The 22,628-nt window shown below is 26.1% G+C and overlaps 1 protein-coding gene across 2 annotated transcripts in view; it reads left to right on the top strand.

The window, feature by feature from the left end:
- LOC123267519 (hematopoietically-expressed homeobox protein HHEX) overlaps positions 1-20,447 on the top strand; it is a 32,854-nt gene extending 12,407 nt beyond the window's left edge. Inside the window, exons 2-3 of one of the 2 annotated variants that reach the window (XM_044732192.1) lie at positions 3,990-4,218; positions 20,107-20,447. In XM_044732192.1, the coding sequence (XP_044588127.1) occupies positions 3,990-4,218; positions 20,107-20,341 (464 nt within the window). In that variant the 3' untranslated portion in view covers positions 20,342-20,447. Of the gene's footprint in view, positions 1-3,989; positions 4,219-20,103 lie in introns of both variants that reach the window. The other variant, XM_044732184.1, reaches the window with a different exon arrangement.
- The last annotated feature ends 2,181 nt before the right edge of the window (positions 20,448-22,628 follow it).

Here is a 22,628-nt window from a genome sequence, read left to right as displayed (position 1 = left end):
TGATGCAACACCAGTCGAGTCGAGTAACATTTACCGATAGAAATGTGATAAGAAGAATGAGAAGAAATTAGTTATTTATGCTATTGGATTAACGTTGGTGACATAGATTTTTCGATTTTCAGACTCCCGCATGAGAACTAGATGATTTCTCATTTCTTATTTAGTCCATCATTATGAAGTAACATTGTTGGAACTAAAATTACTCTGTTTAACCTCAGTTACATTAAGAAGTAATGTTTTGATGCGAAAGTAATGATCAGCATACCTGTATCAACACTTATAAGGCAGAAAAGTATGTTGACGCCATCTAGTGGGTTCTGTGAGAAGTAATTTAGATTCCGGAGGGTAACAGAAATTTCTTCTCTTCAAAATGATGTTTTTGAAAAAAAAAATGACTATTGGAAGACAATTCTTGCAGAAAAGTCACAGAAAAGGAAAGAAAATATGCAGATTTTTAAAGAAGAACTATTTTACTAAATCTAAAGGACTTAAGATTGAATTTAATTAAAACTTTTGAAGTAAGAAAAATATATTAATGCCATCTAGTGAGTTCTGTGAGAAGTAATCAAGACTCCGAGCGGTAACAAAGATTTATTTTCTTCAAAATGGTGTTTTTAACTTAAAAATGACTAATGAAAAACAATTTTTGCAGAAAAATCGCAGAAAATGAAAGAAAATATGCAGATTTTCAAAGAAAAACTATTTCGCTACAACTCAAGGGCTCAAAATTGACTTTAATTAAAATTTTTGAAGTTCGAAAAATCTATTAACGCCATCTAGTAGGTTTTATGAGAAGTAATTTAGACTCTGAGTGGTAACAGGGATTTTTTCTCTTCAAAATGATGTTTTTGACAAAAAAAAAATGACTATTGAAAGACAATTCTTGCTAAAAAGTCACAAAAAACGAAAGAAAATATGCAGATTTTTGAAGAAGAACTATTTTAATAAAACTCAAGGGCTCAAGGTTGAATTTAATTAAAATTTGTGAAGTCAGAAAAGTCTGTTAACGCCATCTAGTGGGTTATGTGAAAAGTTATTTAGACTCCGAGTGATAACAGAGATTTCTATTCTTCAAAATGATGTTTTTGACTCAAGAATATTTCTCTTGGATTATTTTATTTATTAGTGTGATTAAAATTATAAAAATTACCATTAAAAAACAATTCTTGCAGAAAAGTTACAGAAGATATGCAGATTTTTGAAGAAGAACTATTTTGCTGAGACTCAAGAGCTTAAAATTGAATTGAATTAAAAATCTTTGAAGAGTATAATCACAGAAAAATAAAAAATGGAGTATTACAGTGAATTATTATTATTCACTATTAACTTAGACGGACGCAAAAAAACGGTTAGTACTGAATTGTGCAAAGATCAACAATAAAAGATAGTCGGCAAAGTATCGTGTCTCGCATGACGCGGACATACTAATGCACGTAATGGTTCCTGTGTTGTGCGCATAAGGCCATTATATCACGAATTTAGATTGCTTAAATGTCAGTGGTCATGCTATAATCTCATAACAGACTGCGATTAATCAAAATACGTTTTGTTGGTGTATTTTATTGTATTTGTGTACAGTTTGATAAGTTCAAAATAAGCCCTTTAGAATTAACAAAAAGGGTAATTGTTAAAGAAGAAATTGTTTGTACTTTTGAACTGCAACAAAAGATCTTGTTTTTATGAAGTTGCACAATGGAAAAGTAAATGTTATAATGCAATAATGAAAGCAACGGGCAAGTACGCGATTATCGTTCTGTAATAATGAAGGATGATGGAGTGAAAAGTGACGGTTTTTACTCAAAAGAGTTAACCGCGGGTGAAAAAAAAGTTTGTTGGTGATGTTCAGTTATTTAGTTGGGCTTCAACTTCACTCTGCAAAGTAAAGGAACGGTTAAATGTAAAAGGGTTAATATAAGATGATAGTTAGCCTTAGCTTCAGTATATATATTGTATATTGTGTGCTGTATTGTAGGCCTCCACTGCGACTGGGCTTTGCGCGAACATTGATTCACCACCACTAACTCAACACGTTGGAAATTGTGATTTAAGCCGCAAATGAAAATGAGAGAAGAAAGAGCCATTGAAAATAAAGATAGATGAAGACAACTTGGAATAAATCTTCGAGGTTAAATAATAATACGCAAAACTCGTCAAACATCTTGCTGCTGCAATTTACACACTCGTCATTATTATTATCATTATAATATATAATATATATGAAGAATATAAATGTGTTTTCTTTAAAAATAATTATAAATGTGAACACCATCACCGTAAACGTACTTTATCAATAGTGGCTAATTTTCATAACTGCAATTTTTAGATTTTTTAAATAATAACACTGTTATTATTTGTGAGATGCGTTTTTAATACATCGATGCAATCAACTGTTTTATACCTATGTAATTTTATTTACTTCGGTGCAATTATTCTCGAGTCTTCACTCTTTAGTTTGTAAAATTGATTTTTGAGCGCTGAAGAAAATTTATTTATTATCTATATTATTAAGAGAATAAGGAAAATTTTGTAGCCAGTGTATTTATATTATAAAATGGGTTTTTATGGTTAAATTTGGTATCGTTGGAAAAGTCTTGATCTGGAGTTGTGCCTTTTCAAGGTTTCATATCATTCTTACCAATAGTTAATTTATAATGATAAGTAATTAGTTCATTTATAATGATATAATTATAATTTATAATGATAAGTTTGGCTGTATTCGAAAATGCTCTATCTCTAGATACATAATTAAGAAATGACTTTGTATCTTGTGAACTATTGACATTTTTAAAGATATAAGCTCATCCCGATGTTATACTCATCGAGACCTTTCGTTTGAGTACCCACATCAATTTTTCATATATTTATATATATTATATATTTGTATATATGAAAAATATATCAAAATGCATGTGGGTACTCAAATGAAAGCTCTTGATGAGTGTAACATCAGGATGAGCTTGTATCTTAAAAAAAGTCAATAATTAAGAAATGACTTTGATATCTTGTCAACTAATGATATTTTTGAAGATATAAGCTCATCTCGATGTTACACTCATCGAGACCTTTCATTTAAGTACCCACATCAATTTTTCATATATTTTATGTATTTATATATTATATATATATATATATATATATATATATATATATATATATATATATATATATATATATATATATATGTATAGATGAAAAATATATCAAAATGCATGTGGGTACTCGAATGAAAGCTCTTGATGAGTCTAACATCGGGATGAGCTTATATCTTTAAAAACGTCAATAGTTAAGAAAATACAGTGCAATTTAACTAAAGTCATTATTTAATAAAGCAAAAGTTTATTTATTTATAATTCATAAATCATGGCAGTCAAGTGACTGCAAGTTTGCTAGTTTTTATTAAGAAGCTTTTGATATTTTTCAGTCTTTTAATTTTTTTAGCAGTAAAAATTTCGATTATTAATTTTTTCTTGTTCTAATTATTCAAAAACGTATTTAAGATATGTTTTTATACACAAAAAAATGAAATTAAGTTTTTTTTTTTATTTTTTCTTCTATTGAAATTTTATCCAAAGAAGAAAAATTGATGAATTAATTTGATAAAGAATTTTTTATGACTTTTATAATTATTTAGAAAAAAAATTCAATTAATTTTTTATCTTGACACATTTTTCCGTAACTACATGAAATACAAACGAACAAATTAAACAACTCTGTTTATAATTTTGTTGTTTAGTCATAAATGAAAGATTAAATAAAAAAATTATTCTAAAGTAATTATTAGTGTTATCACGAGCGTGTAACTTGTTTCTATATTTACATAAACGGACATATTACATATAACAATGTAACAGTAAACAGTAGATTTTAAATTAACTATTTAAAGTTTAAAGATATTGTTTAAAGTAACGCTGCACATGTTTCTCATGAAAATTAAAATACCTCATCATAATTATCTTACTTTTATACAAATAATTTATTTTAAATTTCAGTGGCGGGAACTTTCCCGAGGCGAATTGGTCATCCTTATCAGAATCGAACGCCGCCGAAAAGAAAGAAACCGAGGACAAGTTTCACGAGGTTACAGATTGCCGAGCTGGAGAAACGTTTTCACAAGCAAAAGTATTTAGCTTCTGCAGAACGCGCGGCCCTCGCAAAGTCACTTAAAATGACGGACGCTCAGGTGAAGACGTGGTTTCAAAATAGAAGGACTAAGTGGAGGTAATAAGCTAATTACTCTTTTTATTTTATGTTTTATATTACAGAGTTGACAATTTGATGACATATTATTATTTTCTTAAAACAATAATAATAATAATAATAATAATACACTGATAGAAGGATTTGTTTATAGTTAAAAATTTTTGTTAATATTTAACAAATCATTTATTAGAGACCACTTTTTAGTCCCTAACAAATATTTCTTAGTATTTAAAAAGATTTATTAATATTTAATAAAAGAATATCAGATTTATTAAATACAAACAAATCATTTTAAATACTAAGAAATATTTGTTTAATACTAAAAAGTGGTCTCTAATAAATGATTTGTTAAATATTAACAAATATTTTTAACTATAAACAAATCCTTCTATCGGTGTAATAATAATAATAATAATAATAATAATAATAATAATAATAATAATTGTGCGAAATTTAGAAATTGATATTTAAGCTACATATCAATGATAAAAAATTAATATTGTATCTTAAAGACGCAAGGTACAATAAAATTAATAAGGATCTTTTTTTAAAGAAAATTTAATTTTCTATAAAAAAATATTCTTATTTTTTCATAACTTCAATATTTAACCCATAATTTAAATTTCAAATAAAAAACTCTTATTGATAATAAATTAAGATTGAATTTTTTAAATAAATTATAGTTCAAAATTAATCTTAAGGACGCAAGATACAATAAAATTGATGACTATTTTTATAGAAAATTAAATTTTCTATAAAAAAGTTTTATCATTTTTTCATATCTTCAATTTTTAACTTGCAATGTAAATTTAAAATAAAAAAAAATTGATAATAAATATAAATATCAATTTTTAGACAACTTAATGACTTATTATTTTTTTTAAACAGCAACAATAATAATGATAATTGTGCGAAATTTATAAACTGATATTTAAGCTACATATCAATGAGAAAAAAATAATATTGTGTCTAAAAGACGCAAAGTACAATAAAATTAATAAGGATCTTTTTTTAAAGAAAATTTAATTTCCTATAAAAAAATATTCTTATTTTTTCATAACTTCAATATTTAACCCATAATTTAAATTTCAAATAAAAAACTCTATTTGATAATAAATTAAGATTGAATTTTTCTAATAAATTATAATTAAAAATTAATATTGTGTCTTAAGGACGCAAGATACAATAAAATTGATGACTATTTATATAGAAAATGAAATTTTTTATAAAAAAGTTTTCATATCTTCAATATTAAACCTTCAATTTGAATTAAAAATAAAGAACCTAATTAAATAATTGATATTAATACAAATAAGATTAAATTTCAAAAAATATTATAAAAATAATAATGAAATTTTTTAAATATAAATTATCATCAATATGATGAAGAAAATAAATCGAATTTTGTCTTTAGGGTATTTATGTGATAAAATGGGTTTTTATTAAGTAAAATTAAGTATTATTGGAAAGGTCTTGACCTGAATTTGTCCCTTTTCAAGGTTTTATATCCTTTTCAGCGACAGTTAATCTATTACGAAAATTTTTCACCCATTTAAAATCATTTTTTTTGATAGTCAATTTTTGGGAATAATTTTCAATAGTTTTTTGGTTCTATTACATTTGTTCATTAAATAATTTTTTATTTATTCTGAAGTAGCAATATTATTTTCAAAATTTATTCCAAAATCTATATTGTCATTAAAAATATAAAAAAATCATTTAACTATACACAGTAAAAAATTTAGCGTCATTGCGTCAAAAAACTTGGTGTTAAATATTTAACATAAAATTTTATGACGCAAAATTTTTACTGTATATTTTTATTTTTATTCATATTATTCCGTAAATCTCAAAAGTCACTAGTTATCATCATTATCAATTGAAATAAATTGTTTTTCCATCAATTTAAGTAGTCACATTTTCAATTTGATCAACGCGACGGACAAGCAAATGTAAATATTATGAAAATTTGTTTGTTAATATATTTCGAAGGTAAAAAAAACCAGTTTTTAGAAGCAAGTGTCTTTAGTGTAGGTCGATTGGTCGTAGTTATTTTAATACACAAGTATAAGTATAAGTAGTTAAGAAAAAAAAAATATCGACGAGCTTCTTTTGAAGATAAGCCGGAGAAAAACACGTAATTTAGATAAAAATTAAAGTCTCTTGTATCATCTGTATACCCGGCGTATCAAGGGCGTGTCCACCTGACGAGACGGCCAAATTTAGCTTCCGATACTCGATATAATACTTCGCCGAAGATATATTAGTGGTACACTCTTAAATACTAAATTTAAAAGCGTTTTCAACAGACCACCAACAATCGCCTCTTTTACGGTACACATACTTAATTTTATCTAATACCAACACTGTCTCATATCTTTTTTATATGGTGGCGTCGACTCCGTGGTAACACATGTCTACTCCTAATAAATACACCTCGATAATTGTTCATTTCGTTTCATATTCACTAATTGCCTTTAAATGCTTTTTCAAATCTTAGATAAATTGCTGGATCAAATTTTAATAGTCTTGTTTTTATTTTATATTATTTTATTAGGAAAGAAAAATGATTCATTTTTACATTAAAAAAATACTATAAAATATGGAAATTCTAATGAATCACTCAGAACATTTTCTACATATACTTTTAAAGTATTTGTGATAAATTTTTTTTTATATCAAAAATAAATTCTTGTTCTTAATTTAATTACACTAAAATTGATGGAAAATTTTATTATGGTTGAATTATAATAAACATACCAATTTTTATTAATAATTGATGGATTAATAAAAAAAAAAATATATATTTTTCAATCTTATTAAATCTCATTTAAAAAATAATTAATCTGTATTATTAAGAGAATGAGAAAAATTTTGTATCCAGGATAATCATATGATAAAATCGGTTTTTTTAGTGAAAATTTTCGGTCTCTAGATACAGAATTAAAAAATGACCTTGTATCTTGTAAACTATTGACATTTTTAAAGATATAAGCTCATCCCGATGTTACACTCATCAAGTCCTTTCATTTAAGTACCCACATCAATTTTTCATATATTTTATATATTTATATATATTATATATATGTATATATGAAAAATATATCAAAAATGCATGTGGGTACTCAAATGAAAGCTCTTGATGAGTGTAACATCGAGATGAGCTTATATATATATATATATATATATATATATATATATATGAAAAATATATCAAAAATGCATGTGGGTACTCAAATGAAAGCTCTTGATGAGTGTAACATCAGGATGAGTTTATATCTTTAGAAACGTAGATAATTAAAAAAGTACAGTGCAATTTAACAAAAATCATTATTTAATAAAGCAAAATTTTATTTATTTATAGCTCAAAAAACACGGCAGTCACATAGTGATTGCAAGGTTGCTAGTCAATTATTAATGGACAAAAAAAATTATTTTAACTAATAAAATTACCAAAGAAGATCAAAATAATTTTTCTTTTCCCTTAAAATTTTTTTATAAAATCTATTGCCAGTAAAATTACAATAACAATCATCCCGACGATTATAAATTTAAAAAAAATTAATAAAAAAAAAATATATATATATTTTTCAATGTTATTAAATCTCATTTAAAAAATAATTAATCTATATTATTAAAAGAATAAGAAAAATTTTGTATCCATGATAATCATATGATAAAATCGGTTTTTTTAGTGAAAATTTTCGGTCTCTAGATATATGATTAAGAAATGACCTTGTATCTTGTAAACTATTGACATTTTTAAAGATATAAGCTCATCCCGATGTTACACTCATCAAGACCTTTCATTTAAGTACCCACATCAATTTTTCATATATTTTATATATTTATATATATTATATATATGTATATATGAAAAATATATCAAAAATTCATGTGGATACTCAAATGAAAGCTCTTGATGAGTGTAACATCGAGATGAGCTTATATCTTTGAAATATATATTATATATATGTATATATCAAAAATATATCAAAAATGCATGTGGGTACTCAAATGAAGGCTCTTGTTGAGTGTAACATCGGGATGAGTTTATATCTTTAAAAACGTCAATAGTTTAAAAAATACAGTACAATTTAACAAAATTAATTATTTAATAAAGCAAAAGTTTATTTATTCATATTTCACAAGTCACGGCAGTCACAAAGTGACTGCAAGGTTGCTAGTCAATTTTTCATAGACAAAAAAAATGATTTTAACTAAGAAAATTAACAAAGAAGATAATAATAATTTTTTTTCCCTCATTAAAATTTTTTATAAAATTAATTTTCAGTAAAATTACAATGAAAATTATTTCGATGATTATAAATTAAAAAAAAAAAATAGAGGACAAAAAAGAATAAAATAGAGTTCGAAGTGATTCAAATGTTGAGAAAGTTTGAACGGTGAATGTTTGACAGTTTAAAAGCTAAGAAGAGCTGGCGTAGGTTATTCGCGATAGACCCGCGGAGCTTGGGCTTACCCGCAAAGTCTCAACAGTGAATATAAGAGCGGGGGAGGCTGAGGGAGATGGAGATGCGAAGGGAGAGCCACGAGGGAGTGGAGCTGCGACAGGGGATCGGGGATATACCAGAGACTACATAATGTACGGGACAGGGCCAAGCTGTTAGGTATCTGAATTATTGAGACCAAGTTATCTCGTCCGTGCCTACGGTCATCTCGTTATTCTCCACTACGCTCCTATGCATACAGCTGCCGTCGCTCCTATCTTGCAACTAAACCCACTGAACGAACTTTCCTTTTTCTACTCTGCTATTATCTTTATCGATTATTATTAATATATACAAACATACCAATATATACAGTAATTTTTTTTTCAATTTTTTGTGAAAAATTTGATAATTAAAAAATTTTCTAGCTTTGAGAAAAATTTTATTTAGCAAGACTATAAATTTACTGGCTAAAAAATTTTAATTAAGTTAAAATTTTTACAGAAAATTTTTAGCGAAAGAAGAAATAAAAAATTTGCTATTTTTTATTTTTTCTTCGCATTTAATTAATTTTTTTTAATCAAATGATTATTAAAAATAATAAGAATTTTTCTTTTAAAATAATAAATTTTTAACAAAATAATTATAAAAAAAAAAATATTTTTATTTCTTCTTAAAATTTAATCTTAATAATTTAAAATAAAAAAAAAAACCCTCAATAATATTTCGAAATTAGTGAAATGACCTCGTCGAATAAATATAATGATGTGTTTAACTAAAAACTTCCTGTACCTACTCTACGAATCAATTGATGAATTACATATAAGTAATCATCAATAAAAGCGAAGCAAAAAATTTTTAACCAGCTAAAATGAAGACACAACAATCTTATATAAAAAAAAATTTAGAAAGTTATACATACAATGTATAATAATAATAATAAATGTATCGTGAGAAAAGCGGAGTTGAAGTGGATTTTTTTAATCTCCGAAACTAAACTCTGAAGTTAAATTTAAGAAGATCGTGCGAGTAAACTTCTACTTCGAATTAGTTTAAATTAATGTCTATAATCAGGGTGTGTTTTAACGTCGTACTTTTCTGGCTCAGGTCATGTTAGTTGCTCAAAGGACAGTTATAAAAACAACTAATCGGTAAATCGCTACGCAAAGAGTTCAGTGTGTGCGCCGGCGCTCGCTATACCTTACACCAACCTTACCAAGAGACATCTTCCTGTAATTTAACTTAGTTCTACACTCTCCGCTTGTTTTTTACGATCATCGCGTGTCCCGGCTGCTTTTTTATTTTCTAATTTCTGCGGTTTACAGAAACATATACATCTGTATTTATATACATCTATATATGTATACGGAGGGACGATTATCGCGTCGAAACAAAATTGAAAGCAATGTACGCGTTAACGCCAATTCCCGTCTTTCTCAGAAAATTTTAACTTCGTATCTCCGCAACTAAACCTTTAATATTATAGACTACATTTATTGCGCAAAAGAAGTATACAACTAAATAATTGTTTATTATTTTTGAGATCCTGCTTATTTTTGTTCCAGATTTTCTACTACCAATTTGTTCTATCTCTTTTATAGAAAATTGCTTATTCTTTACGATTATTATATTGGTGATAAAATTATTTTTATTTATTTATTTCTTTGCACACAATTCAACAGCCTAAGGGCGAATAACACACGCATAAAAATTATTTGTTAAGACAACAAAAACAGGGATAACAAAAAAATATGCTGTGATAACAATAGTATATTACATACCTACACGCAGAAAAAAATTTTGTTAAAATAACCTAAGACATGTTTTAGTAACAAATGCATTTGTTAACATGGGGATAACAAATTATATGTTAAAATAACAACATTTAGGTTATAGCAAGTTATTGATATGTTATAACAACAAAACAATTTGGTTACTATAGCAAAATCTTTAAGTAGATTCGACAAAATAATTTAGTTGGTATAACAAATTTTTTTGTTGAAACAGAAAAATTATTCTATTAAAATAACAAATAAATTTACATTAAATGTTACATCAAATTTTATAAGAATCCATAATTTAAAAATATGCTATAATCAGTGATATTTGATTTGGAAAATATTTTAGCAACAAATTAGTTTTGTTATTGCAATAAAATGATTTTGTTAGGACAACAAATTGATTTGGTGATTTAACAGACTGGTTTGTTAGTACAACTTGAAACATTTTGTTAATACGACTAATGGATTTGTTACTATAACTACACTCATTTGTTACCAGAACATATTTTTCAGTTATCCCGTCTTTTGTTATTTCAACAATATTATATTACATACCTAGACCAGTAAAATAAGAAAAGTCTCAGATCACATGTAATTGTTGGCCGAGGCGAAGCCGAGGTTGACAAACATGTGATCTGAGGCTTTCTTATTTACTGGCCAAGGTGTGTATACTATTTTTCTGCTCGACGTAGCCGGAATGTGGCAACTTTGTTTAGCGCAGCGGCCAGAAAGTTGCCACTTTCCGGCCGGAGGGCAGAAAATGAATTAACTTACAATAACAAATCAACTAGTTTATTTAACAAGATCAACTAAGTTGCAATAACAAATGAGTTTTTACTGCTCTGAAGTTAATTTTGTTGTCTTAACAAAATCGCTTTGTTATTATAATAAATTTTTTTGTTGCAATAACAGAATAGTTTTCTTATCAATGAAATTTGTTACTTGAACAAGCTATTCCGTTGCTTTAACAAATCGATTTGTTACTTCAACAAAACTATTTTTTTTTAAATTGAAAGATTCGGTTACAATAAAAAAATAATTTTGTTGAATGAACATATGAATTACTTAGTATAACCTATGTGTTTGCTAACACAACATATTATTTATTATCCCTATATCAACATAACAATTTGTTGTCACAACTTATTTTTTGTTGCTCTAACAAAAAATTTTTCTGCGTGCAGGGTTTCAAAAAGATACATAAGTTAATCTGAATAGCACATTGTGGGCATCATATTTATCAAAACATTAAATCATCTATATTATTAAGAGAATAAGCAAAATTTTGTGGCCAGTGTATTTATATGACAAAATGGATTTTTATGGTTAAATTTGGTATCGTTGGAAAAATTTTGACCTGGAGTTGTGCCTTTTCATGGTTTCATATCATTCTCACCAATAGTCAATTTATAATGATAAGTATTTAGGCTGCATTCGAAAATGTTCTATCTCTAAGTACATAATTAAAAAATGACCTTGTATCTCGTGAACTATTGACATTTTTGAAGATATAAGCTCATCCCGATGTTACACTCATCAAGACCTTTCATTTGAGTACCCAAATCAATTTTTCATATATTTATATATATATGTATATATAAAAAATATATCAAAAATGCATGCTGCTCTGTCATGAAAAAACGACGTATCTCGAGATACTCTGTTTTGTCGTAACAAAGCTAAAAAGGTTTTTTAGTGTCACTTAATGATAGGGTATCATCAAAATTTTACTAATTTAATGAATTATGCCAATAATATTGATTAAATGTGCGTATAAAAGAAATGAAAAAAAAAAAACGTATCTTTTTGCATTGGAAATTAATATAACATTTAATTCTTCGAGTTACAGCGTTCTGTCAAAACAATTTCATTTATTTATCAAAATGAGCATTAGTTTCTTAAGATAAAAAAACGTATCTCGAGATACGTCGTTTTGTCATGACAGGGCAGCATGTGGATACTCAAATGAAAGCTCTTGCTGAGTGCAACATCAGGATGAGCTTATATCTTAAAAAATGTCAATAATTAAGAACTGATTTTGCTATTTTGTCAACTAATGATATTTTTGAAAATATAAGCTCATCCCGATGTTACACTCATCGAGACCTTTCATTTGAGTACCCACATCAATTTTTCATGTATTTTATATACTTATATATATATAGCAGCAAAACATATAGCTGCTATATATATATATATATATGCTTATATATATATATATTAGGGGTGGCGCAAAAACCGACTATTTTTTTTTTTTAAGTCTCGAGTGAAAAAATGTTAGTTTTTAATTTTTTCAGAGCCCTCACCAAAGGACAGCTTAAAAAAAAAATTTTAAGAGGTCACTCCAAATTTTTTAAAATTTCAAAAATCGTCAAAAGTCGAATTTTTTTTTTTTTTTTAATTTTTTTTTTCATTACGGTATAATTTTATAGACCAAAAAAAAATAAGTTTCTGAAAGTTTCAGTTCAAAATTTAAATTTTGAAAGGTCGCTCATAATTTTTTTTTTTTCTTTAATTAGTCATATCGCCGACTTTAAGTGTTGGGAGTGGTACGTTGGGATCTTTTTGATTTGAAAAAATCTTAACCTACGCGGCAAGGTCAAATCTCAACCAAGCTGGTTTCTAAGACCAGCTTGGGATTCGAACCCACGCCTGGCAGTTGATTAAATAAAATTATTAAATTAAAAAAAAATTATATTTTCTATGTTGTGCTTGATTTTTAGTTCATCTCGTGATGTATTTTTATCGATTATTGTACTAAATAAAAAAAAAAAAAATGCATGGAATTTTGAACTGAAATTTGAACTGAATTTTGAACTGAAATTTTCAGAAACTTATTTTTTTTTAGTCTAAAAAATTATACCGTAACGAGAAAAAAAATTTAAAAAAAAAAAAAATTCGAGTTTTGACGATTTTTGAAATTAAAAAAAATTTGGAGCGACATCTTAAAAAATTTTTTTTTAAGCTGTCCTTTGGAGAGAGCTCTCAAAACATCAAAAACTAACATTTTTTCACTCGAGACTAAAAAAAAAAAAATAGTCGGTTTTTTTGCGCCACCCTAATATATATATATATATAGCTATATATATATATATATATATATATATATATATATATATATATTTATTATAAATATGTATATATATAAAATATATCAAAAATGCATGTGGATACTCAAATGAAAGCTCTTGATGAGTATAACATCGGGATGAGCTTATATCTTCTAAAACGTCAATATTTAAGAAAATACAGTGTAATTTAGCGAAATTCATTATTTAATAAAGCAAAATTTTATTTATCTATAATTCACAGGTCACGGCAGTCACATAGTGACTGCAAGGTTGCTAGTATAATTCAATAGTATAAAAAATAATAATAATTTAAATATTGAAGCCTAACTAAATTTTTAATTTGACATGTTTATTGATAATTTATTAATTAATAATAAATAAAAAATATCAATATTATTATCAAAAATTATTTTCTTGGTTTGAAAATTTTCCTCTTAAATCAATTCAATTTTTTTTTCAGTATAGTTATTATTGTTGTTATTATTATTATTATTATTATTATTATTATTATTATTATTATTACTGGTAAAAAATTGGAGCATTGATTTAACGTCAAAATTATTATTTTACAGCTACTGGAATAAAATTTTTTACAGTGCAACATTCCAACTTTTTGCTCCGGAAAATAAATTACGTTATTGATTCTAATAAATATTTATGACTCATTAGTGAGAATAAGCGTTAAATTATCGATATTATTAAAAGCATACAAAGACCGAGTGGTAACCCAAAAAGGAAAAACGTTACAAAGTATAAATGTAATTATAGCATTCGAGTTTCAAGTTCCGAATAGTATAAAAAAGATCCAATATAGGATAGTAATAAATAATATAACAGACAATATAATAATCCGATGATATTTATATTAATGACACGAAAAATAACCAGTTTTTATGATGATTAGTCTCGGAAAACGAGAAAATTAGTTTAAAGGATCGTAGATCGCCATAGATAGAATCTAATTACTCGAACGCCGGACAAAAAGCCCGAGAAAACTGGATATTTGTTCCTGTTAACTTTAATTTTTTTATCCAGCCCCTACTGTTATTTTCACTGACAACATTGTAGTAACGTATATTTACGTAATTATCTCCATATTAAATAATCCCACAAAAAATCTGTTTTTCCTTTTACAATAATGACACTTAGATACTATCTTGTAATTAACTTCATTGCCACCTGCATTAGACAGTTACATCTACATTATATTTTATTACTTCAATACTATGTTTTTTACACCCGTTTAATTACAACGTGAGAAGTAATCAAATTTTTATTACGTTATTGTTTGATAAAAACAATTATTATTATTATTTTTATTATGATTATAGCATTTTTAGGAATCCAATTTTATTTATAATAATTTTCAATCGTTTAATGAATTTTTTTGTTTTAAATTTAGATTGCAGGTTAAATATTGAAGAGATAAAAAAATTATATGAGTACTTTTTTTACAGAAAATTTAATTTTCTGTAAAAATAATCTTCATCAATTTTATTGTATCTTGCGTCCTTAAGAAAAATCAATTTTTAATTATAACTAACAACCTTGCAGTCACTAAGTAACTGCCGTGACTTATGAACTACAAATAAATAAAATTTTGTTTTATTAAATAATGACTTTTGTTAAATTGCACTGTAGGGGAGAAAGGGGTCAATTGAACCATGGGGCAATTGAACCACTCGACTTAAAAAATCGAAAAAATTGAAAAAACGTTTCATGCTCTCAGAGTTAGATTCAAATATGTTAAACTCGGTTATGATTAAAATTTGAAATCATTGCGATTAAAAAATTTTGAAAAATTGAGATTTTTTTATTTTTAGGCGTGTAAACTTTTTTTTTGGCTGGTGACAAATTGTTTAATAATATATCAATTTTTGAATTAATTGATAAAGTTTGAATTGTAGTAGTTGTATATACTTATACTTTATAATCCTCAACTTTGTTTATAGTGATATAATAGTTTATTTGTTTATTATTTATTATTAATTGTTTTAAAATTATATGGGGTCAATTGAACCAGCAGTCCCGGGGACGATTGAACCATACGGAGAAGCATGTGACATGCGCGCACACCTTGACTGTACGTGAAAAATACTTAGGAAAATAACCTAACAATTTGATGAACTAAATTTATAATGAAACTTATTTTTAAATTGATTTTTCATTTATTTAATACAACATCTGTGCATTAAAAATGTGCAACAGTAATATTAGCAGGTAACAATTAATATGTTATTTATTAAAAGTTCAGGTTTGAATTTTAAATAGTATTGGTTCAATTGACCCCGAGTAGTGGTTCAATTGCCCCCGAGTAGGGGTCAATTGAACCATTCGACGCGTTTGGATAAATTAATAATTTTTTAAAATTCACGTTGCTTATTGACTAATTTACGTATTGATAATGATAGTAGACTTAATAAACTACCATTTCAAGAGAAAAAAATTATTATTTAGTTTTAATTCGAATAGTAAAAAATTACTAAACTTTTTTTGGTTCAATTGACCCCTTTCTCCCCTACTTTTTTAACTTCCCGCTAAGAAAATTGAAAATTTTCAAAAATCGGGAAGTTATTGTTTTTACCCCGTTTTTCGAAAGTCGAGTTTTCATCAGATCTCGACGTTTTGAGGTCCTGTGTGCCTGTATGTCTGTATGCCTGTATGTGTGTGTGTGTGTGTATGTGTGTATGTGTGTGTGTGTGTGTGTGTGTGTGTGTGTGTGTGTGTGTGTGTGTGTGTGTGTGTGTGTGTGTGTGTGTGTGTGTGTGTGTGTGTGTGTGTGTGTGTGTGTATGTAAACCTCTCATAATTTTTGAACGGCTTGACTGATTTGATCGCGGTTGGTGCCATTCGAAAGGGTTCGACTAAACTTAGATTTTGAATACAAGTTGGACCGATTCTGACTGATAGATTTTGAGAAATCTTAAAAAAACTGCGAAAAAACATTTTTTCAAATGTGGTTTTTTTTTAATAACTTTTAAACGGCTCGACCGATCAATTCCAAAAACTAATCAGCTCTAAACATCAAAAAAACACGTCGATCGACACTAAGCCGGTCAAAATCAGTTTATTCATTCGTGAGTTATCGTTGACGAAAGAAATCGAAAAAACGGGTTTTTTTCGAATTACACCGAAATTTCCGTTCTGATCAATTTGTGTTTGAAAATAAATCATAAGATTTGAAAAACTGCGTCGAATGGCGCCAACCGTGTGAAAATCGGTACATTCATTCAAAAGTTATTGTGGTTTGAAAATTTTAAAAATAATGTTTTATTAAACTTCTATCAGACTTTTGAGCTCGGAGAGCTGAAAACTACACGAAAATTACATTTTTGAGCTCGAAGAGCTCAAAAACGTAATAAGTGCAATTTTGAGCGCTTAATTACGAAAGTAGTGGGAAGTTGCAGGGATAGCCCTCAGGGTCAACCGTTTTCCTAATTTTTAACTATTGACGTTTTTAAAGATATTAGCTCGTCCTGATGTAACACTCATCAAGAGCTTTCATTTGAGTACCCACATGCATTTTGATATATTTTACATATATACATATATAAATATATGAAAAATTGATGTGGGTACTCAAATGAAAGGTCTCGATGAGTATAATTTCGGGGTGAGCTTATATCTTTAAAAGTGTCAATAGTTCTCAAGATACAAGGTCGTTTCGTAATTATGTTAAATTGCACTGTAATTTCTTAATTATTGATATTTTGAAAGATGTAAGCTCATCCCGATGTTACACTCATCAAGAGCTTTAATTTGTGTACCCACACTGATAAAAAAATTGACTTGACTCAAGAGCCAAACTCTTGAACCAAGAATTCCATTTTGAAGAAAAATATTTTCTTGAGTCAAGAGAATAAATTCTTGACTCAAGAAAATTTTCTTAGACCAAGAATAATTTCTTAGCTCAAGAATTTATTCTCTTGACTTAAGAATATCATTTTCTTCAAAATGGTATTCTTGGTCCAAGAGTTTGGCTCTTGAGTCAAGTCAATTTTTTTATCAGTGCACATGCATTTTGATATATTTTTCATATATATATATATATATATATATACAGTAAAACCTCTAAAACTCGAACTTCAAGGGAGAGGCAAAAAAATTCGAGTTATAGAGGATTTCGAATTAGGCGGATTTTGATTCGACATAAAGAGGTTGAGATTCATTTTTATAAATTTTGAGGTAGAGAGGTAAAATAAATAAAAATTCAAGTTTTAAAATTTAAATTCTTATTAACGTGAGTCATAAATTTGGGTAATTCTATTCATTATCTACTCCTAAGAAACAATGGTGCAATGATAAAAAAATTAACTTGACTCAAGAGCCTAAATCTTGAACTAAGTTAAGAAATTAATCTTGATATAAGTAAATTTTTCTTATCATAAGAATTTATTCTCTTGACTCAAGAAAATCATTTTCGTCAAAATGGTATTCTTGGTTCAAGATTTTGGCTCTTGAGTCAAATTAATTTTTTTATCAGTGTATATTTACACTGTCGGCAAATTCTTAAAGGTATTAAAAGTCTCAAACAATTAAGTTGTAGATGTTATAAAATAAAACATTGCTATGTTCGAGATACAGAGGTAAAATTTTATTTTTCGAGTTATGGAGGGGAAATATGTACATAAATAACTTGTAGGGACTCACTAATCATTTCGACTTATAGAGGTTAAAAATTTCGAGCAACGGAGGTTTTGGGGCTTGGAGGGAAGGGGATGAAACATTTCTTCGAGTTAAGGAGGTTTTCGACTTATCGAGGTTCTACTGTACATGAAAAAATGATGTTGGTACTCAAATGAAAGGTCTCTATGAGTCTAACATCGGGATGAGCTTCTATCTTTAAAAAGTTCAATAGTTCATAAGATACAAGGTCATTTTTTAATTATGTATTTAGAGATAGAGAATTTTCAAATGCAGCCTAAATACTTATCATAATAAATTTACTATCGGTAAGAATAATATGTAACCTTGAAAAGGCACAAATTCAAATCAAGACCTTTGCAATGACACTAAATTTCACTAAAAAAAAATAATTTTATTATATGACTATCTTGGAAACATAATTTTTCTTATTCTCTTAATAATATAAATTTATTAAAAAATTAAATCTTAATTTATTATTAATTATATTTTTTTATTTGAAATTCAAATTACGGGTCAAATATTGAAGATGTGAAAAAATGATAAGAGTACTTTTTTAAATTTAATTTCCTACAAATAAAAATCCGTATCGATTTTATTGTATCTTGCATCTTTAAGACACAATATTAATTTTTAATCATAATTTATTTAAAAAATTCTATCTTTATTATTAATTATTAGAGTTTTTTATTGTAAATTTAAATCACAGGTTTAAGGACGTTCCCAAGTAGCAGTTGTGCTCAACTTTAAAAACGGTCTCCCCATATAAACCATACTATAAATGCAACAACAAAAAGTTGCGATCCACTGTACATTTTCAGTGGCGCGAACGTGCGCAGAAGTCCAAAAATATACCCATTGCGTCGTTTTTCCGATCTGGCAACATTGTAATCTCTTTCTGTATATTTTTATTTATATTTGAGCCGAGTGTAATAGAGTTTGAATATTTTAAGGTTACTTTTATTTTGAAGAGAAATTAATAAAAAACAATTTATTAATAATGACTTAATAATGATAAAGAAATTAAAATCACCAAAAAAAAATTTAAAAAAAACTTGTCTAAAAAATAATATATTTCTAAAATGTTTCATTTTATGTTAGTAAATGAAACAAGAGTCTTTATACAAATTATATTGTTAATTATATTTTTGAATCTATAATTATTAATAATGTTAACATATGGAGTATTAATGTTGAAAAATAATTCATAATAAATATTCCAGAGATTTACGAAATCACATTTTTTTTACAACATCCTACAGTTAACCTATTTGTGAGCAACTCGCATTTATTTACAACTGCTGCGCCTTTAGGGTATTTAAAACTTCCCGCCCAACGCAGCGTTGCCAAGCCACCATCTCTCTTTGATCGAGTAATGAAAAAAAAGTGAAAAGTAACTCACTTTCAACATTTTTTATAACTAAATGAATACCGCTCCTTTTTGTTATTTTTTGAGAAATATGTTTATTATATGTTCAATTAACAATTTTCAGTTTTTTATAAAAATTCTAAGAAAATTACTGTAGTTATTTAAAAAAAAAGTGCGCTACAATGAGGGTTAGGATAGGGATCACATGTTAAATATGTGATTTTAAACTTTCGATTATTCAAAATTTAGCACCGCAAGAAGGGTTTTAAAAAATTTCTACGTATAAAGGACACTTATAAGTATCTGGATTCAAAATTTGAACGATATTCCAAGAAAAGTGTTTTCCTTGGGAACGTCCTTAATATTAAAAATATGAAAAAATAATAAAAGTACTTTTTATCGAAAATTTAATTTCCCTGAAAAAAAGGTTCTTATAAATTTTATTATATCTTCCGTCATTAAGACACAATATTAATTTTTTATCTTTGATATTTGGCTTAATTATCAATTATTAAAATTTTGTACAATTATTGTTATTATTATTATTTTAAAAAATTAATATTATTAATGTATAAAAATTTGTTACAGAAGGCAAACAGCCGAGGAACGAGAAGCCGAAAGACAAGCTGCAAACAGATTGATGCTTTCCTTGCAAGCCGAAGCTTTGGGGAAAGTCGGGTACCCTACGGGTATGCCCAGCCACTCTTCAGGAGCTCAGGTGACTAACCTAGAGAGTCAAACCGGGACATCCTCCCTCGGACACTCCGTGACTCAGTGGGTGTCGCCTTACGGACCCTCTCAGCCCCTCACTGAGCCAATTTGTTAATTTATTCCTTAAAAAAATCATCTTAATAATTATTATTGAAAATATATATAGATATATAATAATATAAATATAAATATAAATAATTGATAAGGCCGCATATCTTTTTATAACCATAATTAAGAATTATTATTTTAAGTGTACTCTAGAGATATACATGTTATAAATAATTATAAATACTATTATTAATTAATGAAATATGTGATGTCTATTACTCTGTACGTGTATATATATACATACATATATTTAAAAACATAAATACTAAAAGACGCGGTAGCACCTGCGAAAAACAAAATAACAAGTACTACTGTGATTATTATTACTATTTTTTAATTTTATTTTATTATTATTTCTTTTTTTTATAACCAACTCAGAAATTTTACACGTTAAATTTGTGTAAATTTATATGATTAAATATTTTTAACTACCCTTCAATTGAAACCTTTGAATTTTTATTTTTTATTTTAATATTTTCTAAACCATCAGATATAGCAAAATTAATAAGAATTTTTTTATAAGAAAATTTTATTTCCTACAAAAAAAAGCTTTCCCACAAATTTTTTATATCTTCAATATTTAACCTATAAATTTAATTTTAAAGTTGAAAAAAAAATTGATAATCATTTTAATGTTCAAAAAAAAATTCTTTTTTGACTTTAAAATAATTATTTTGGCTAAAATATCAAGGATACGATAAAATTGATGAAGATTAAATTTACTCTAAATATTAATATTTAATATTTATTTTAATATTTTAATATTAAATTCTAATATTTACTTTAAAAAAGCTCTTCTACAAATTTTTGATATTTTCAATATTTAACCCATAAATTCAATTTTTAATTTCCAAAAAAAAATTGATAATCATTTTAATGTTCAAAAAAAATTCTTTTTTGATTTTAAAATAATTATTTTGGCTAAAATATCAAGGATACGATAAAATTGATGAAGATTAAATTTACTCTAAATATTTATTTTAATATTTTAATATTAAATTCTAATATTTACTTTAAAAAAGCTCTTCTACAAATTTTTGATATTTTCAATATTTAACCCATAAATTTAATTTTTAATTTCCAAAAAAAAATTGATAATCATTTTAATGTTCAAAAAAAATTCTTTTTTGATTTTAAAATAATTATTTTGGCTAAAATATCAAGGATACGATCAAATTTATAAAGATCTTTCTGATAAAAGATTAAATTTACTCTAAATTTTAATATTTAATATTTATTTCAATATTTCAATATTAAATTCTAATATTTACTATAAAAAAAACTCTTCTACAAATTTTTGATATTTTCAATATTCAACCCATAAATTAAATTTTAAATTTCCAAAAAAAAAATTGATAATCATTTTAATTTTAAAAAAAAATTATTTTATTAAAAATAATTATTTCAGCTAAAATATCAGATACGATAAAATTGAAAATGATATTCTTGAAAGAAATTTAAATTTCTTACAAAAAAGCTCTCTTACAAACTTTTCATATCTCCAATATATAACCCATAAATTCAATTTTAAATTTCCAAAAAAAAAATATTTTTATTCCAATATTTTTCCTATAAAAAAGATCTACAAATTTTTCATATAATATAATAATACATTTACTTAGCTAGCTATGTTTGTTTTACAATTAGTTCTATACACTGAAAAAAAAAACTAACTTGATTCAAGAGAAAAATTTTTGAACCAAGCATATAATTTTGAAGAGGGTAATTGTCTTGAATCAAGACGAAAAATTCTTGAATTAAATAAAATTTCCTTAAATCAAGAATTTTTTTACTAAAATCAAGAATATTAAATTCTTCAAAATTATATACTTGATTCAAAAACATTTTTTTTCGGTGTAGAATTAATTAAAACATATTTTGATTTTATCATTTGCACCTCACATACTATCTAAAATTTATTTCCACTTTATCATTTAATTTCTCAAAATATTCTACATTTTCTTTGATGAATATTTTCAATAACAATTCAAAAATTTTAGTTCTAGTTTCTTCTCTTATTTCAGCGGGAATTTTATTATACCAAATTAAACCCCTATAAGTTATAGTTTTTTCTGCTATAACTGTTTTTGTATTTTTTATTTTCACTTGAGTATTTCTAGTATTATAATAAAGTGTACTAAAATCGAATTTATCATATAAGTATTTCATATCTTCAATATTTAATCCATAAATTCAATTTTAAAGTCCCAAAAAAACATTTCAATGTTCAAAAAAATTATTTTTTTTTCAAATAATTATTTCAGCTAAAATATCAAAGACGAAAAATTAATACG

This window comes from Cotesia glomerata, linkage group LG1 (assembly GCF_020080835.1).
Source record: "Cotesia glomerata isolate CgM1 linkage group LG1, MPM_Cglom_v2.3, whole genome shotgun sequence".
In the NCBI taxonomy this organism is placed as follows: domain Eukaryota; kingdom Metazoa; phylum Arthropoda; class Insecta; order Hymenoptera; family Braconidae; genus Cotesia; species Cotesia glomerata.
This window is presented reverse-complemented; position numbering and strand designations above follow the sequence as displayed.